This window comes from Sceloporus undulatus, chromosome 3, assembly GCF_019175285.1.
Source record: "Sceloporus undulatus isolate JIND9_A2432 ecotype Alabama chromosome 3, SceUnd_v1.1, whole genome shotgun sequence".
NCBI classification, from domain to species: domain Eukaryota; kingdom Metazoa; phylum Chordata; class Lepidosauria; order Squamata; family Phrynosomatidae; genus Sceloporus; species Sceloporus undulatus.
The window spans coordinates 21,920,143-21,939,934 of NC_056524.1; the positions used below are offsets into that span (position 1 = coordinate 21,920,143).

At 39.3% G+C, this 19,792-nt stretch overlaps 1 protein-coding gene across 6 annotated transcripts in view; it reads left to right on the forward strand.

The window, feature by feature from the left end:
- Positions 1-13,067, forward strand: part of YAP1 (Yes1 associated transcriptional regulator) — a 119,739-nt gene extending 106,672 nt beyond the window's left edge. For all 6 annotated transcript variants that reach the window (XM_042457586.1, XM_042457588.1, XM_042457589.1 and 3 more), the window contains 3 exons: positions 5,787-5,914; positions 8,327-8,439; positions 9,476-13,067. In XM_042457586.1, coding sequence (XP_042313520.1) covers positions 5,787-5,914; positions 8,327-8,439; positions 9,476-9,714 — 480 coding nt within the window. In that variant the 3' untranslated portion in view covers positions 9,715-13,067. The remainder of the gene's footprint in view (positions 1-5,786; positions 5,915-8,326; positions 8,440-9,475) is intronic.
- The last annotated feature ends 6,725 nt before the right edge of the window (positions 13,068-19,792 follow it).

Here is a 19,792-nt window from a genome sequence, read left to right on the forward strand (position 1 = left end):
AACAGGGAGGCTGTGTATTCATTAAGTTTCTTATTGAGAGACTGAACTCTTCTGTGTAGAACATTCTTGCAAAATATTTATTGATGTTTTTAATAAAAGTGTGTGTGATTGGAAATCTGTCTGTGGTGTTCCATCTTGCCTCAGCATGGCTCAGATTTTTGCCAGACCTCAGCAGGACATACTTCTCATTCTGAATTGCAATGCAGTTTTTAGACTGCTTGGAATTGATGGAGGGATTGCTTGAAGCAACTGAGTACCAGGGAATTGCTTTTAAAAGGTTACAAGGAGCACTTCAGTGTGCAGCTTTAAAGCAGTACTAAGAAAAAATAAGCAAGGTTGTTGTTTCTTTCCAAGAGAAAAAATATTTTTGTGTGCTGGTCTTGGTGTAGTGGTTTGAGTGTTGGACTCTGGAGACCAAGGTTCAAATCCCCACTCAGTCTTAGGAATCAACTGGGCGACCTTAAACCAGTCATACTCTCAGCTTCAAAGGAGGATATAGGCAAGCTCCCTCTGAACAAATCTTGCCAATCAACAAATCTTGTTTTTGGAAGCCGCCTTGTCCCATTGTGAGAAAAAGAGGGCATATAAATGAAGTTAAATAAATAAATAAGAAACCCCTTTGATAGTTTAGCCTTAGGGTTGCCATAAGTTGGAAACAACTTGAAGGCACACAAGCTTGGAGGCAATATGTTGAGTGACACAAGCATGCAAAATTGTGAAACTGAGGGCTAGTACAAATGCACTGCAACCTAGTTTGTATGAATGGTTCATGTATGTAAGCAGTATAAGTGTGAGTAGTCATGGAAGAGGCTTGTTTCTTTCTCCTGTGAACGCCAATTTTTCTCAGTGTTTAAGGCCTGAGCCAGATTTTTCAACTATTTGCAAGGTATTTAATTACATAAGAGATGGTATACTTTTTGTACTTTTCTTCTTCCATGTGGCTCCACTTACATGCGTAGACAATGAATACTAGCATCTGTTTGCATTCCTCAACCAATCTTATTATGCATTCACACACACATAACTCCAAGACATGATTTGTTGGCTGTGTGAACAAGCTTTGAGGAGGAACAGACTCTCTGTCTATGTTTGCGGTGATTCCTTGCCTCTGATAATGGTTTATTTTGATTAAATATTCAGTTTGTGAGGGCTGCAGGGGATGGGTGAGTGGGTGTGTAGGATAGGTACACTTAGGTATTGTAATCTCTCATGGCTACCTCTGGTTTTGTGTAGCTCTTGAAGTCGTGTCATACTGACTAATAAAACTATGTGTGATATGATGAATGCAAGAATGTTTAATTTCCATTGTCACCATAATACTACTACTCTTGGTGTCATATTTTAAGTTGTGTTCACTCCCACTCAGAAGCAACAGGATGGTGAAAACGTTTAAAATCTAGTAAAAGTTTGAACTTAGTCTATTTAAACTCAGTGGAGTAAAAGAGATTAGTTTTCAACTGAAATTGAATTTAAGATGTGCTTTGGACTATCCTTTGGACTATCTTCAATATGATTGGTTGTCTATTGTAAGACAAAGTTATAGGCTTGTTTGTATTTCATGAGAATTTTGGGAGCATTTTTATCCACTTGTGCTTATCAGAAGTAACTAATAATACATTAGAAAGTAGTGAGAAATGTTGAGTGTTACCACTTTGTAGAAGAAGCTGACTTTGACAGTTTCCCAATTGATCTGTGGTAAGTGGCTGACACTTATGGCCCACATGCAAGAGCAGCGCAACATAGGTGCTACAGATTCATGTGAGATTACAGCTTCTCTTTTATGGAAAGAAAATGTTCTACTGATCATGGAAGGGCATTTGAGGAGACTGGTTGTTTTTTGTTTGTTTGTTTTGTTTTGTTTTGTTTGTTTTTAGCAGTTTAGCACTCTGAGCACTTTAGCACACATTATATGAATACAGAGAAGCCCTAAGATATCTAGACAACACAGGTGAACAAGGAATTGAAGCTGGCTTTTGCTAGTGTTAGTCCACCTCTACGACTGCACCACATCATCCCTTTCAAACAGAAACAAAGAATATTTTTCCAAGCCCAGTTTCATGTTAATCTATATAAATCTACATCTACTGGAGAATACCAAATATGCAATTTCTTTAAGTGTCCATCTATGTCTTAACCCAAGCCTCCTTTCATCAGCCTTTGGTAAGAGTGCCTGCCTTCTGTTGTCATCATTACTAGACTTAGGTCAGCTCCAGAATTTGTTTTTTCAGCCTTTCTCCTAGTGACCAGATGCAATTGTATCCTGAAACCCAAGGAAAAATGCAACAGCTATTTGATCATTTTCAGGGCCTGTGGGACACCAAGACTAGAGTGGTGTCACACTGGGGAAGAGGGGGGGGGAGCATCTAAAAATAATTGGGGCCAACAGTCTGATAGATTTATTTTGGCTTTAAATATTCTAAGTCTGTGGAAACTATGAGTCTTCTACAGTTCTGCTGTGATTTGAAGGATTCCATTCATATTTAGTAACTGTATTCCTGTACAAAGTTCCTTAATACTTATTCCTTCCTTATTGATGCTAATGAAGACTCTTGGCTGTATTAGTATTAATAAATAGTGAAACTGCAAACACTGAAACAGCCATGGTAGTCTGCAGCTTGTGCTGATTTATAAAACTATTTCCAGAGGGATAGCTGTATTAATCTCTTGGAACACAGAGCCTTACAGCAGCCTAAAAGACTGATGGTTCTACTATGATACAAGCTTTGTGGCCTGCAGCCACTTCATCAAATGCATAGAGTGCTATCCTATCCTGTTCCCCACAGTGCAAGAGAGAGGGGGGAAGTATGAATACTAAGGTCAGAATGAAATGTTAGGAAGTACAGTGTCAATCTTGTTAATAATGGCTGTTGAGAACACTGTTGTTACTGGTAACACAAACATCCTGATAGTGGTTCCTGGCATATCGCTCCACCTAATGCATCTGAGGAAGTAGATTTAAGTCTATGAAAGCTCTTGCTGCCAACTTCTTTAATTAGTCTCAAAGGTGCTACAAGATCTCTCTGCATACTATAGCCTAACATGGCTATATCTTTGAATCCTACAGTGGGTAAGCCAATTAGCATAAACACTGTGATTTTTTTTAAAATTAACTGATCTCCTGATTCAAGCTTCAGAAGAGAGAATGGAACCTCTTCTTGAATTGTAACTCATAAGTCTTTGTTTTTATGTGGCTTTGGAGCATCCACTGGATGGATGAGGAAGGAACTATGGTAAATTGTGGCTGTGTGATGGGGAAGGCAACCAGGCAAGAAAATGTCAAAAAGGATGTTTTATTTATTTATTTATTTTCTTCTCCCAAGACTGGGACTCATTAAAAACAGTACAGTTAAAAGCATATGCGTTAAAACACCCTGGCCCATTCTTTAAAAGCTTTCTGTTTTGAATGCTTGTCTGAAGAGGAAGGTCTTCACCTGTCGGCAGAAGGGCATCAAGGAAAGCTCCATTCTGGTTTCCCTGGGAAGGGAGTTCCAGAGTCTATGGGCAGCCATAGAAAAGGCTCTCTCTCATGTCCCCACCACCTGTGCTGGTGATGGGACAGAGAGAAGGGCCTCCCCTGATGATCTCAGAGCCCAGTCCGGCTCATGATTTTGCATGATTTTAACCCAGAAAAGCTAACAAACACTCACAGATGTCTTATTCAAAGTCTGATTCCTCTCCTTTAAGCCCCCCCCTCCTTTGAGAGGGCTAAAGAGTTATTGCCGCTACCATTTTCCTGCCCAGGCATTCAAAAAGCTCAGAAGCAATGTCACAGCAGAGAGAGTTAAGAAGGTTAGTGGTTCTCTTAGGCTCTCCCAGGACAGTCTAAGCTCTTGCCTTTTGCTAGTCTACTCAGAGAAGGGGTTGGTTCCTTTTATTTGACTAGAGTTAGAGTACAGTGGTACCTCGGGATACGAATTACCCAGGTTACGAATTTTTCGGGATACAAATAAATCCCATAGGGATTTATTGTTTCGGGTTACGAAGGTTTTTTCGGGTTACGAAAAAACCCTGGCGCTGTTTTAAATGGAGCCGCGGCAGAGCCGCGGCTTTTTTTCCATTAGCGCCTATGGCAATTCGGGTTACGAAGGTTTTTCGGGTTACGAAATTAGCCGCGGAACGAATTAATTTCGTAACCCGAGGTACCACTGTACTTACATTGAGCTGTGGATAAGTCAACCCAGGGTTTTTTGTCTTAATTTTTTGACTAAAAATTTTAGACTTATACGTGAGAATATACAGTAGTTCTCGTGAAACAATGCACTTAAATTCTGTTCTTTAATTTGACCATTTCTCACTTGAACAGCCGCTAACCTGGTGGACAAACCTACTGCAAATTCAGTCCCACATGCAGGATTGGAGTTTATGCCACATATTTTATGAGCTGATGTACAGTTTCCTTTTTCAGGGCCTTGGCAGGTTTATCGCTACTCAAACAGTAGGCAGCAGTTCAATGTGAGGGAGGCAGCAAGAGTACAGGCCTGAGCATGTCATCATAGCACTCTCAAAGGATCCTTTGGCGTCAGACCAGTGCACTACAACCTACATCATGTTGGCCAGCTGTAGTTTTTGTAGAACTAACTACTGTAGTCATATAAAGCTTTTTCTTTGAAAAATGCTATATATAGATGTCTTTGTTGTTTATACAGAGAATTTATCCTTTTTCTGTATCACTGGAGGATTTTCATTTCACAACAGTGAATCTGTGCATATACTGACTACAGAACCTTATCATCAGATTTACCTGTTAAATTCTGACAAATTCACATCTGTCCTGTGATTTTACAGTCCCAGCCCAGGATCAAAGTTCTGTTGGTATATCACATCATATTTATTAGGGTGCATATGTGTGGCTGTTATAATTGAGCAAGTGCAGCTTTTAAGTCACGATACTGAAATTTTCCAATTTGTTTGGAGAAAGGCAAGTTATAAATCTTATAAATGAATGATAAACTGCCATAAGAAGAATACATATATACAGGAAACATAAAGATGTGTGCAAGAACATAAGAAAACCTGTAATAGGTCAGTCTCGAGAACTGTCTTTTCCACCATTGTCTTGTGTTGTTGTTCTTCTTCTTCTGTGCCTTCAACTCTTTTCCAGTTTATGGTGACCCTAAGGCATCTATCATAGAGTTTTCTTGGCAAGATTTGTTCAGGGGGGGTTGCCTTTGCTTTCCTTTGAGGCTGAGAGAGTATGACTTGCCCAAGGTCACCCAGTGGATTTCAATCACCACATGAGGATGTGAACCAGAGTTGTAGTCTCAGACTACTACACCACACTGGCTTTCTAGCATTGGTCCAAAACACACTGAGACAGCTTTAACTGACCATGCTAAATGCTAGGGAATTCTGGGAACTGTAGTTTTGTGACACATTTGGCCTTCTCTGTCAGTGCCACAATAAACTACAGTTCCCAGGATTCCCTAGCACTGAGCCAAGGCTGTTAACGTGGTCTCAGAATGGACTATTTTTGCAGTGTGTTTTACACCATTGTCTCACAGAAGTCATTTTTCCTCTTAAGAAGCCCTTGTTCAAGACATGAATGAAGCAACACAAACCTGCTGGTGTTCTCCAGCAACTTGTATTCAGAGGCATGTTGCCTCTGATACTGGAAGTAATATACAAGTATAGCCATTCTGACTAGTAACTATTGATAGAGTCATTCTACTAGGTATGGAACTCCACATACATACTGTGTTTGTAGATATAGACTTGTCTGTCCTGTATATAATGATGAATTTTGAACCTTGTGTGAGATTTACAAATGTGAACTTCTTGGTTGGCAGGAATTGGCTCTTCGTAGCCAGCTTCCCAGTATGGAACAAGATGGCTCTCAGAATCCAGTATCCTCTCCTGGAATGTCTCAAGAACTGAGAACAATGACCACAAATAGTTCAGATCCTTTTCTTAACAGGTTAGTAGTTATAGCTACTGGTGGTTTTGTTTCACCAAAGATGATGATCATCTGTTTTGAACATCTGTCTATTCTAACATCCACAGCTGCAAATGGACTTGCCATTTAAGGGAAGATGCAAGGGTTTCTTTTTGTTTTTAAATGAGGATTAAAAGCTGTCTCCTGGGGGAGGAAGTCAACTGTTCAGACTTGTAGGAAGAGTTTGCCTTCAAAGTCATAACATGTTTGCCCTGGCGCAAGTCAATTGATATACAGCCGTTTAGGATTACTGACTCGGAAAATCTTTTCGAAAGCTAGCAATGAAATCTACTGTGAGGCTCAGTTAAAGGAGTTTCTGCAGCATTCCTGATTCTATTTTTATCTTTTGTAACGTTGACACAGGAAAAAGTGACACAATTTTATATATTGTATTACAGGTCTATAGACAAGCTTTTTCTGGCATTCACTTGTGAAGCCTGTGGATTCTTCTTCTTCTTTCTTCTTCTTCTTCTTCTTCTTCTTCTTATTATTATTATTATTATTATTAACCTTTATTTATAAAGCGCTGTAAATTCTTGTTAACAAGGCTGTGTGTCTACAGTTAATTTTTAAAAAATGTTTACAGCCCTTGTTGTACAGTGTGAAAATAAAGAATATGTACTCCCTACCATCCCCCCAGACCATGGAAATTTGTACCTTTCCCATACTGGAAATAATTTGTTTTTTTTTTATTTATATACCGCTATTCCAAAGATCATAGCGGTGAACAGCAAGTAAGCTAATTTGCCCCCATCAGTCTGGGTACTCATTTTAGTGACCTTGGAAGGATGTAAGCCTGAGTGGAGCTTGGGCCCTTTTGCTGGTCTTGAACTCGCAACCTTGTGGTTTTGAGTGAATGGCTGCAGTACAGACATTTAACCACTGTGCCACCAGGGCTCCTTAGTGACTTAATGATTTTAGAAATAGACCCTCCCTTGATTTATTCAACAAGGGGGAACCCCAAGCCTGGCAAAATTACCCCCACAAGCCCTTGAAGGCAAAGAGTGTCAATGAAATATTTTTAAAAATGGTAGCAGGGGGTTCATGAGGTGGTCCATCTGCATGCAACTCAGAAAAGTGTTAATCCATCTCACATTGCTGAAAGTGGGAGGACCTGGTTCTGCTTCTTCACATACCTTTTTGGACATAAACATCTGTTAGAAGAAAATGATTTTATTGGAACTTACCTGCAAGTATTTTGCATATTGTTTAATGTCTTTCTGAATAAGTCTTTGAAGTGATTTATAGTAAAACGGGTGTAAAATGGAATTTCAGGGGGTGTAGCAAAGATACATGTGTGAATCTAGATTCAGTTCTCTTTTGTTAGCCAAGACAAAATCTGAGTATTGCCTGAATCCACAGGCAGACCTGCAGATTGCAGTCAACAAGAAAGTTCCACTTTTTGACAAAATCATGAATGAGAAGCAGGAGTAAAGAAGTAATTGAATTTCATGTTCACAATTGGAATTGATTTTACTGTTTACAATTTTTCTCTTAATAAATTAGACTCTAATTGCTCAATTTAAATTTGCATTTTACCCACTGAGTTAAAAGTTGGTTTTTTTTTACTTCAATTTGTTCATCCGCACTGTTGTATGTGGTTCAATTTACAGTTTTAAAAAATTAAAAAGTAGACTTTTTCATCTTTTTTCATCTTCAAATGTGATATTACGTTTATAGAGGGTATGAACATTAATCAAACATTTACTAGGGGCGTGGGGCAGAGAACCACTGTAATAAAGCAGTAGTGAAATGCAACCTTTAGAAACAACACGAAATTAAGCTGAGCCAAAACAAATTGGTGTGTTGTAACATGCAGTTCATGAAATGCTACTGAAAACCTTTTGTACCACATAAATCAGTTCAATACAAGCAAACATCACTTCAGCTGTTTTATCCATTGCTGCCATATAAAATCTCAGGCTTTACAACTGGGGCCTGCTGTGAATGGACTCTGGCTGTGCCATGGACCGTTGTCTACACCGGTAGCCATAAATAAAATGTCAAACACAGCTCTGTTGTCTCACCATCACCATAGATAGCATTCCTTAATCCAACTGTTACTCCATAAAAAGACAGTGGGAGAGAATGGAGATTCTTTCCCTGTTGCATCCATCTTCTGAAAACTATCTTATAACACTCACAATTATATGGATTATTCCTTGAAACTCTTGTCCCTTTGAAAGCATGCATTTCTATGACATGTATTTCTGTTGCATTATTTAATGTTCTTTGCAGAATTAAATGCCCAGAGATTGATTTTTTTTTAAAAAAAATCCATATTATTATGTTGAGAACAGAAGTCAGCTTCTTGCTTTAAACTAATGGAGTTTAAAGGGACAGTGTCCTTAAAAAATCAATTGCAAAATAATTTGGAATTTCTCCTCCTTCCAGTGGAACTTATCATTCAAGAGATGAGAGCACAGATAGTGGCCTCAGCATGAGCAGTTACAGTGTCCCCAGAACTCCAGACGACTTCCTCAACAGTGTTGATGAAATGGATACAGGTTTGTTTCCTTGATTTCCAGTTGAACTTAAATAGGATGCTTCTGTTAACTAATAATTAATTTGATGGGAATGTGCATTTCTGGGAACTGTCAAATTTATATAATGTTCTTGTCTTGCCCAGTTCCTTAAGGTTTAGCTGATGAAGGAGTTTTTAGGTGAACATCAAGAGAAACATTCAAACAGTAAGACATGGAACAAATAGGTGGTGTGGGTCTCCCTTGGGGATAGCTTCATTCTGGATTTCTTGGACTGAGCAGAGGGGGTCAACGAAATGGCCTACAACAGGAGTAGGCAACTTGGGTAGGCTTTCAGGCTGTTTCCTACCCACCAATATGCTGGAACATACCGAGATCCACACCAGTTACTCCCACCCACTATCAGCATACCCTGCTGAAATGCAGTGTTAGGAGTAACAGAAGCTTGTTTATTTTGGTGCATAGGGAGTGTTGGCATGGCTTTAAGGAGACTAGCATAATAATCCTATAAAACAAACAAAAATGCAGCCTGTATTTTTTGACTGCTGCCATAGATCCCTTCCGTCTCCATTATTCTATCACTATCATTTCCTTTTCACAAATTCTAGGCTATATAGAGTTGCTGTTGTCCACCCACCCCTTAAAAGAGTAGTTAGAAATGGACATATCCCATTGTTTTTGCTGTTTTAGAGTTTGGGTGTGTGGGGGAATTTTTGTGTGAATTTTTACCTTAGTAAAAATGTTTTTCCATACTTGAAAAGAGAAGATCTTTTGGGGTTTCTATTAACTTTAATGACAGCATTATGCTAACATTCTTAAATATCGTCCCAACCCTTGCTTGTTTGTCATGATGTGTTCAGTGAACCATGGCCTAGATACTACTCTGCCAGGCCTGTGGTACAAAGGTTGCTGCACAGAATTGGTCAGTCAGGAAAATCCTGGAAACCTGATGTATTCCACAGACTAGCTGCTGTAGGAGCAAAGCCTCAGTTTAGTCAGATCATTTGTTGTTTGATACGGTGCATTTAACACTCCTGCTTCTTTTTTGTATTCTATCCAGGTGACACTATCAACCAAAGCAACATACCTTCTCATCAGAACCGTTTTCCAGACTACCTTGAAGCCATTCCAGGGACTAATGTGGACCTTGGAACGCTGGAAGGAGATGCAATGAATATAGAAGGAGAGGAACTGATGCCAAGTCTACAAGAGGCTTTGAGTTCCGATATCCTTAATGATATGGAGTCCGTATTGGCAGCCACCAAGCTAGATAAAGAAAGCTTTCTTACCTGGTTATAGGGGCCTCAGGGAGATGGAGTTTGAAGTCTTTGAAGGATCTAAGGAGATAACACATGTACCTGATGTTCAGAACAAGCCTGTGCGGCAAGGGCTTCTTGGCTTAAGATCAGAGAGGAAAACAAGTAAATGAACAAAATACTCCAGATTCCTTTCATCCCATGTTTTTGTTCTTCCATATCCAATCGCTGCTGTTATACTGCTGACCTCTTTCATATTTGACTCTGACAAATTAGATTATTTGTTTTAGTATATTTTTGTTTGTTTGTTTGTTTTGGCTATTGCAACTACTGTTCACCATGATGGTAGTGGAAAAGGAGAGGATGGGGAAGTGGACAGAAAAAAAGTGGGATGAGAGATAGAGAGAAACCAGCCCTGTTTTGGGATGATGACTGCCATTCCTTTCATCTTGCTAGCTGTTTGCATTCTGCTTTATCTAATAATATGAACTCTGCATGTCCCCACTCATAGTTGACTCTGCTTGTTGTTTGCTGTGTTGCCTGTGGCAAGTGGCAAAAATGACTTACTGGTCCAGCAAGCCAAAAATGATGTATCTGATGTAACAGAAGTCAATACTGATTTGGAGATAAGAATTATAAGAAGTCTGAAAACATTTTGCTATTACTGTCAGCTATTTGCTAGTTCTCTCAGTTAGGTTTTTCACATTCAATAACAACTTAAACAGGAGATTTTACACACCAGCTTTAAGAATCTTGATCATTGCCTCTTCTGCTTATATTTCTCTTTGCAACGTTTAGATTTTTTTTAATTATTGTACTAGATTAGGATGATAACTGTTATTGGTTTTGTGTGTTTTGTTTTGTATTTTTACATAGTGAAATCTAAATTTCCTGACTTCACCTAGTCTTATTTAAGTCTGAAATGGTTGACTTTTTATACCTAATTAGCATAGTCAGTGAATATCTATAATTCTGTGTTTTGCTTGTAACTTCTTAAGATAGCTTTGAATGTATTCATTAAATCAGTCTTCCATGACCTTGTGTCCTCCAGGTATATTAAGCTACAACTCTCATAGCCCCAGTCATGTGTTTGTGGGATTGTGGAAGCTGTAGTCCAGTGCATCCAGAGTACTGGTGGTTTGTCTTTTACACCTATGCCAGAATTTGAGGCAAATGTTTTGTTAGGGCAATGTTTGAAATTTGTTAATTCATGCTGTTCAGAAGTGTACTTATTTGAAAGTTCATCCCACTTAGTTCAGAGGAACTGCATTGATCTGTGTGGGTTTTTTAAGATTGCTGATTAACACTGAGTTTGAAATGTAGCAAACAATACATTACACATTTTCATCAAGGGACAGTTCTTGCTATTGTTGGAAGAGGTTTTAACATTGATAAAATTGGTGGCTTGAGATTGTGAAGTCCCTAATGGATGAAAATGGATGCTTTCCTGTAGTTAGTTAGATGATATATCATCTGCACTGTCATCTGAGTTTACAATAGTAACAATGCGAACACTAAAGTTAAGATGTGGCAAAGGCATACTGACAAGTTTAGACCATGGTGCATATAGAAGACTGTAAAGATATGTGTTAGATGGTGACATGAGCAAGTAGTAGTGTATTTTAGTTGTAGAGATTAGCACTGAAGTTGAGAGGATGAGTACATCAATACCGTTATTCACAGGAAGTGATTGTCCTCGAAGTTGTCTTTTAGGAATTGTGACATTTTCCAAAGAGTATTTTAAGTGAACAAAATGTGCATGAATCAATGTTACGGTATAAGCTATGAAGTATTTTTTTAATTAAAAAATACATTAGCACCAACAAATACCTTGAGGGGCTGTCAGCATTCTCTTTTAATGTGTTGTCCAAATGTTAAGAGATGGCCATCAGGTAACTTTTCAGACTGAAAGGTGATATATAAATTGTCAGTCTAGGAGATACTGGCCTAAATCTAATTGTTAGTCTGGAAGTTAGGAATGCGACACTTATGTAAGTTCTATTGATTCTCTTCTAGTTGGGACTAACAATTAATTTGGGTCATTTTTTAAATAAAAAAAGATTTTGTTTGGTCATCCCTACCAGGGAGGACTGAAATTAACAGAATTAGGCCTGTGCTAATTAGCCACAGCTTAATAGCTCCTTTGTCTTCTGTAATGCTATGTTAACCTCAAAGACGGTTGACAAGAGCAGATTGTAAGAGCAGACCACACTCCCATTAAGAACATTCTATTATATTCCCTTTCTCCTCTGCGTTTTTCAAAAGTATGTTTTTTAAAAAGATGTTAAATATATGAGTAGAAATGAAGAAATGGAAGAGATTCAAAGTTCCAGTGTTTTGGTTTGCCCCTTTGTATCCAGATACTGGAGGACCACTTGTATCTATTTGAGCATTAAGTAGGAACTGTTGAATTCCGATGCTGGGTATTGCATAGAGATGCACAGAAATAGTTTCTGTTTGCTTTTCTTGGTCACAGCTTTAAAGTTGGAATTTATTTTTAAAATCCTTGTTGTACATACATTACACAGCTTATTCTATATGTGAGTAGCACTGCTGGAGAGGTACCGACATAAACCTGGGAATTCTTGAATTTCTCTTAACACTAAACTGTTTATGCAGTACTTAACTCTAGTTACTTTTTAAGCCTCTTCATTTATTGGGGAACGTGCCTTAGAGATGAATTGTACTGTTGGCAGAAGAAGAACTTTAAATGAGACTGATTGGCAGTTTCTATTTGAATCTATCACTTGACAAAGTTGCTTCACTTTTTTTGTTTTGAAATGCAAAAAAAGAAAGTGTTATGGGTAGTATTTTGTATTGATTGGTGTATATATTTAAGCAGATCACTGTCCTAACTTTGTAGCTTCTAGATTTTTTTTAAGTACAGTGTGTTCAGAATGGAATTGAAGCTTATGAATTCTTGTGTATGTCTGGCAACATAACTACTTCGGAATATGTACCGCTTCTATAATTTGTGTGGATCAAAAATTCTACCAATCAGTGTTGGAACTCAAGCAATGCAAGAGGTGGAAAGACAATTTCAGAGCAATTAACCATTAACTTAGCTTTTGCACATCTGGAGAATCCATATTACAATGTCTTTATTTGCAATCATGGAGGGGGGATGTTTTTATACAAGAGACAGGTGAGTCTGTCTTCCTATAATGACACTTTTATTCTTTAGGATAAAAAAATCTGTATTTTAAAATGTTTTTGGGACTCTGAAACACAACCTTTTCAAATATATATATAGCTATGAATGTTATATTTTCTTAGATGTAAGAGCATGCCTCTTTTAGGTACCACAGTAAATTCTGTTACAATATTTTCTTATATGTAATACTTTTTTTCATTGCTTTTTTGTTTTACATGATATAAATATATACTTTGCGCTTATGATGTCTTGTTTGGTCTTTAATGAACGTGAATGTTGAACAGTTTTGCACCTGTAGTCTGGCCATTCATGCAGGCTGCTGAGAACCTAAACTTTAAATAGAAACATAAACCAATTTTAAACCTTAGGATTGTCAAAACAAAACAGAATGCTTGCAGGCAGTCATCATTGCCCAGAACTCCATGCATTCAAACACATTCACAGAGTGTACAGGCAGAGGCTTGCCCCCAAGTTGGTGTGATGGGGGAAATCTTTAAATAAAGTCCCTTTTGGGTGGGAAGAAAGAATAAATTAACCATGGTCGTAATTCTGGTATGCATCCGAGTGTACTCTCAAGAGTTGGGGAAGTAAATTTTGCAACCAATAATGAAGGTAGATCTTTACTCAAGGCAAAGGATGAGAGAGGGATATACTTGCACTAAACAGATTAGCCCTCTTCCTTGATTTAATGTTTCCCTTGGATTCATTACCTATCTGTGTCATGAGGCATAGAATTTGTACTGATTCAAAGTATGTGGCTAATTACTAGCAAAGATAACAAGACCATCATTCAAGTGCGAGGGTTAATGTTTCAGGATTTTTGACTCATTTATAGTGAACCTTTTAGATTACTTTTCCTATCTGTGCTTCATATGCAAGGTATGCATATTTCCCATTATGTATCACCTAGAGTCCCATCACAGAGTTGTTGTGTGTTCCCTTTACCCTGTCAGGAATAAGACTGTTTTGTGGGTAATGGTGATGTTTCTGGGATTTTCCCTGCCAGTTTATAGTACAGAATCCTGCTGCTGTGTGGAATGGAGAGGAACTGTGTAGTACAGATCTTTCAAGGATGCTAATACAGAGAGAAAGAAATAGATGCATAACTCAAGGATAGCAACTTCCTTTTACCAGCTCTCAGTTTAGCTCTTCTCATAGCAGGGTGTGCTTGGTCTTTCGTATATTGATGATGTACCAGAGATCCATCCTTTCACATGGATGCTATCCCATCATAAAATTAGTGCTAGGTTGCTCTTGACACCAGTGTCCTTTACATGCCATGTCCAGACACTCCTTCAGAGTTAAGATTCTCTAATTTGCTTCACTTGGAAATTTGCTTCTGCATCCTTTGATCTTAAGTTCACCTGAGCTTGGGAAATTGAAAATTTCAACAACTTGCATTTCACTGGAATTTTAATGACACTCAGCCCTTGTTTAATCAGGAGCTGTTACTTCAGAAAGTGGAGGGTTACAACTCAGATGTATAAAAATGTATAAAAAGTTTATTTAAAGAGAGATTACCCTGAATTAGATGGGGCACAGACTGCCAGAAAGAGGCGGCAGTCTGGAGCCACCTCTCTTTTCCGTGTAGTTGCGCCGCAGCAACCAAATTGAGTGGCACGGCTACGCGGAAAACAAAGCACTGGAAAGCGGCTCCTTTTAGCGCTGCCGCAAACTGCTGGCGGTGGCGCGAGCACGTCACTGCTGCTTAGGTCCATCTGGATGGTGCGCAGCAGTGACGTCACAGCTGTATGCACCATGTTTATGGCACCGCGCAGCAATGACATCCAGAGGCATCTGGAAACGGCACCCCAAGGCAACTCTAGCACGTCGCCAGGACATGCTAAAGGGCCCGTCTGCACCAGGCCAAAGTCAGCTTTAGTGTTCTGCTGCATCCTAAAATACTTTACAGTATGGTTGGGTTAGCCTAGACTTGTACACAGTAAATATCCAAATTCTGGCTCCACCTGTCCAATGTGCATATGTTCACACATACCCTAAAGCAGCTGTCGTCATTTCTGTAGGACTGATCTTCAGATAGTGAGATGTGGAACTGCCAAGTATTAAATGTTTCTACTGTGATATATGGACTCACCATTAATGCAGGGACATAGCCAAGGGGGGGTTCTGGGGGTCCGGACCCCCCCCTTCCATTAGAAAAATGAATGGTGTGTGCTGCTGCGCCGCTGCACTCAAGCACCATTATAATGATGGCACTTAGTCTGGACCCCCCCCCTTCCTAAAATCCTAGCTACGTCCCTGATTAATGTTACAGCCACTATTAAATACCTAGGGTGGCATAATGAAAACATTTGTTGTATTGGAAGGACATTAGACTGAACAGAGCATGGAAACTTTAATGGGAAAGGCATGACCAAAGTGTTGGTGTTAACCTTTACTGGGAAATTTATAATAGGTAGTCTCAATTTTGAGAGTAAAGTGATACTAACATGTTGTTTTTCCTGTTTCAAATAGCAAAAAATAGCCAAAAATCCTTCCAAATAACCATGAAAATGTTTCTGAAATCATATGGGTTACTTTGTCTTACTCCAACCATAATGTAAAGGGATCTTTTAGCACCTGTGAGAATAACTGAAATAACTGACATCTGAGGAAGTCTACGAAAGCTCATGCTACCAACTTCTTTCTTTCAGTTAGTCTCAAGGGTACTACAAGATCCGTTTGCACACTGATTTTACACACTAACATGGCTATGTCTTTGAATTTTCCAATCATAATGTGTTAGTATTAAAATTAGCTGCAACAATTATGTATATACTCTTGTATAAGCCTAGAAATTTGAGTTAAAAAATTGACCCCAAAAACCTGGGTCTCCTTATCCACGGGTCAGTGCAAGTACCTTAACTCAAAATAGGAACCATCTCCATCTCTGAGTAAAGTAGCAAAAGCTAAGACCTTAGTCCATCCTGGGAGAACCTAAATGAAGCACCAACCCCCTCTATTCTGTCCACTGTGGTGCTGCTTCTGGCCTTTTGAATACTTGGACAAGAAAAATAGCATTCTTTGGCATTGTTTTCTTTTCCTTCATTATTTATATTCTTTGTTGAATGCCTCTAAGTTTGATCCTCTATACATGGGTCATATCAAAAATTCATATTTTTGACCCCCAAAATGCTCTTGATTGGGTTGACTTATAGTTGAGTATATATGGTACCTAAGGAAAACAGGTTGTAACAATTACTCAAGGTATCACATATGTTAGACACAAAGATGATACAATCTCCATTCTATTCAGGTCCCAAAATCCTCAACTGGCTGTTTTTAAAGTACAGTACTTATTTTTACTCTGTAGATGCACCCCAAGATGGCAAATTGTATCAGTGAGAAAGATCACACATGTTAGAAAAGGCTGCAGCATAGAATCCAAGAGTTGGAAGAGACCATAAGGTTCCTTATGGAAGGACCATAAGGGACCATAAACCAAACCCATGCCATGCAGGAACTCACAATCAAAGCACCCCAACAGATGGCCATCCAGCCTCTGTTTAAAAACCTCCAAAAAAGGAGGCAATCTACAAGGCAGCATGTTCCACTGTTGAACAACTCTTAACCATCAGGAAGTTTTAATTAATGATTAGGTGGAATCTGTTTTCCTGTAATTTGAATCCATTGTGCCATGTCCTAGTCTCTTTCTTAGCTGTCATATCACCTTGCTGGCTCATATTCAGCCTATGGTCCACTGAAACTCCTAGATCACTTAGTTTGTTTTTGCCTGATTCCATAGGGAATGGCAAGTCTCTCCTCTCCTCTGATCTCTGCTCAGTTAACAGGACAAACCATTTTTGAACACTGAACTTAGTTTGCAGGAATTGAAATAAGCCAAGGACGAAGGGGGAAAGTGGGGGAAGAGTGAGAAAGTGGGGAATCTTAAAAGTAGCTGGAAAAGTGGGATAGCGAGATTAATCATGACTGTCCCTACCAAATCTGGACAGTTGCAGAGTTTGCTATATTGTGGTGAAGATTACCACTATAATTTGAACCATAGCTAGGCAAGTGGTTCACAGAAGCATAGAGTTGGAAGGGACTACAAGTGGCATCCAGTTCAACCATCCTCAGGCATTCCTGTCAAAGAGCTCTTAAAGTGAAGATGTTCTTTCAAATGTTTAGGTGGAATCCTTTTTCTTGTAAACTGAATCCATTGCTCCATATCCTTGGCTCTGGAGAAACAGAAAACAAGCAGGCTCCATCTTTTACATTACATCCCCTCAAATATTTAAAGACGGCCATCCTGTCCTCTCTTCTTCAGGCTGAACATACCAAGATTCTTATACAGATTGAAAGTAGTCTTGGAACTAACTCCTCATGTCTGCAAACACAGATTTTGGAGAAACAACACTCCAAACATTGACCACTCCTGCTCTTAGGAACTACATACAGAATACCCATTCTGCTTTTCTTAGACCTCAGGATTTCTATGTCTGTTCGCAAATTAGTTTCTACTAGCAAGCTGTTATCATTCAACACGTACTTACTCTGAATTGGTTATTTTAGAATCCACATCTACTACATTTGTGACTTTAGCATATAAGATATTTAAATATGTTGGAAGACTGTGGCTTCCCCCTGACTTAGGGAGAGAGGCATTTGGCTCAAATGGAGGATAAGACTAAATCGCCTGAAATTTGTTACTTTAAGGGTTAACTAAACGATCAACAATTAAGTGACTAATACTTTGTTTTGATTCACTTGGAATAAGCACCAACATGAAAAAAATGCCACTCCCAAGTCCTTAAATCTGATGACTACACCCCCACTCAAAATGCCTAGGTAGACACACATATCATCTTTTCAGAGTGGTGTTTGAAAAGGAAGTGGTGAAGAGGTATATCTCTGCTTGCAATGCTGTGAGCAAATTCAAAGGTGCCTGGCTTCGATATCGCTACGGTGCAGTCTACACAATTGCATACTTACAGCATGTTCATCTGAAATGTGTTGATCTATAACAGGGTGAACACAGTCCAGAACCTTGTTGGACTGAAAGTCCTATCTTTCTTCATCATTGGCAATAGCGGATATAACTTCTGGGAGTTACAGTCCAACGCCATTTGGAGGGACATTATTGCCTGCCTACCTTTTGCAAGCAATCATTTCTTTGGGTCAGAGAGTGGGATCATATTGCAGAAAGTCCTGAGAGATTTATCCCATGTTTGCTTCTATACATCTTTCCAGGAAGAACATTCTCTTTCCAGAGGGCAAGAGAAAAACCAAGGCTTCCTCTGCATTGTAAATGCATTAAGTACTTTACAGGGGAAGGCAATGACAAACTTCCTCTGAACAAATCTTGCCAAGAAAATCCCATGATAGGTTTGCCTCAGGGTCACTGTAAGTCGGAAACAACTTGAAGGCCCACAACACGCACATGCATATAAAACAGCACACTCGTTGCACATCTTTCCATCTAATCAGATAAAGAGTGAAGACCAGTTCAAATAAGAACACCTTTGCCTGACAGCAAAAAGGTAGCAAAGAGGTAGCAAAATGCAAAAGGAGGTAGCAAAGATGTAGCCTGATAAAGCCTATCATAGAAAAGAATTCCACAGCTACTGAGAATACTGAGATGAACCATTAAAGGTGGTGGGATAGAGAGAAAGCCCTCCCCTGAAGATCATAATATTTGGCTGGACTCATGTGGGCTTTCAGATAGTCTGGACTTTAGTTGTATATTAAAGCCCAAGATCACCCAGTGGGTTTCCATGTCTGGGGAGAGATTTGAACCCTGGTTTCCTAGAGTCTTCCTCCAAGACTCCAACCACTACTCTATGCTGGCTTTCACAACAGGAATAATGACAAGCAAATATTACCCTTACCATCTCTAATAAGAATGACTTCACATGTAATTATGTTACATTTGCAGTAGGCTGTTATTAGGGCTTCATTTCTCCCCAAAATCAAAAGTAAAGTTACTTGCAACACATTGTTCTGGACTTCTACTTACCAAGACAGGCAGGCAGATACACACAACACACACACATGGGTTTTGAGGTGGGAAAAATCTGGGACTGTTTTGGGACCAGATGTGTTTCTAGGGAGACTTCCAGATGTTGTCTTTCTCTCCTGGCTCTAGCATTTTGTTGCACAGCTGACACCTGTAGGCCAGATGTCAAAGACCCATTCTAATTTCCTTAAAGCCCAAGTGTACCAAGAGAACTCCCAGGGTGGTTTAAGAGCAATCCTAATGGAAAGCCAGTTGTGGACACTACAAATCTCTATGCCAACCTCTTCCACCATCAGGGATTTATTGTTTCCATTCCAGTTTTCAACCTGTCACAGTTGGGAAAGCCAAAGGTATCTCATTCCCAAATCCTCAACATTGTACTTGAGTTGTGGCAGCTTCAGCTCCTTCCCCAGCCAAGCCAAGCCATCAGATCAGTGGTGAGGAGATACTTTGGGGTATTTCCTTGCCATTGCTTACTTCAGCAGTAACTGGAATGAAGCGCTCCATTGCTAGCAATCTCAGTGAAGGAGTTGGGCAGCTTCTCTCAGTTGGCATGTGGTTGTTTGTCTTCTTGTTGTGTGTCTTCACATTGTTTCCATTTGATGCCAATCCTAAGGCAAACCTATCATGGGGTTTTCTTGGCAATATTTGTTCAGAGGTGGTTTGCCATTGCCTTCCTCTGAGGCTGAGAGAGTGTGACTTGCCCAACGTCACCCAGTGAGTTTCATGGCCAAGCAGAGAATGGACACCCTCTCTCCAGAGTCAAAGTCCAACATTCAATCTACCGCACCATGCTATGCACACCAGGATAAATTAAAACACATTTTAAAAAACAAACAGATAGTTTTTGTGGGGATTTTGGGCTATGTGGCCATGTTCAGGAAGAGTTTATTCTTCCTGATGCTGGTGAAACGTCAGGAATATAGCCCATAGCCCAAAACACCACAAAAAAGTGGATTCCAGCCATGAAAGCCTTCGACTTCACAAATCAACAGATAGCTGGTGGCGAGG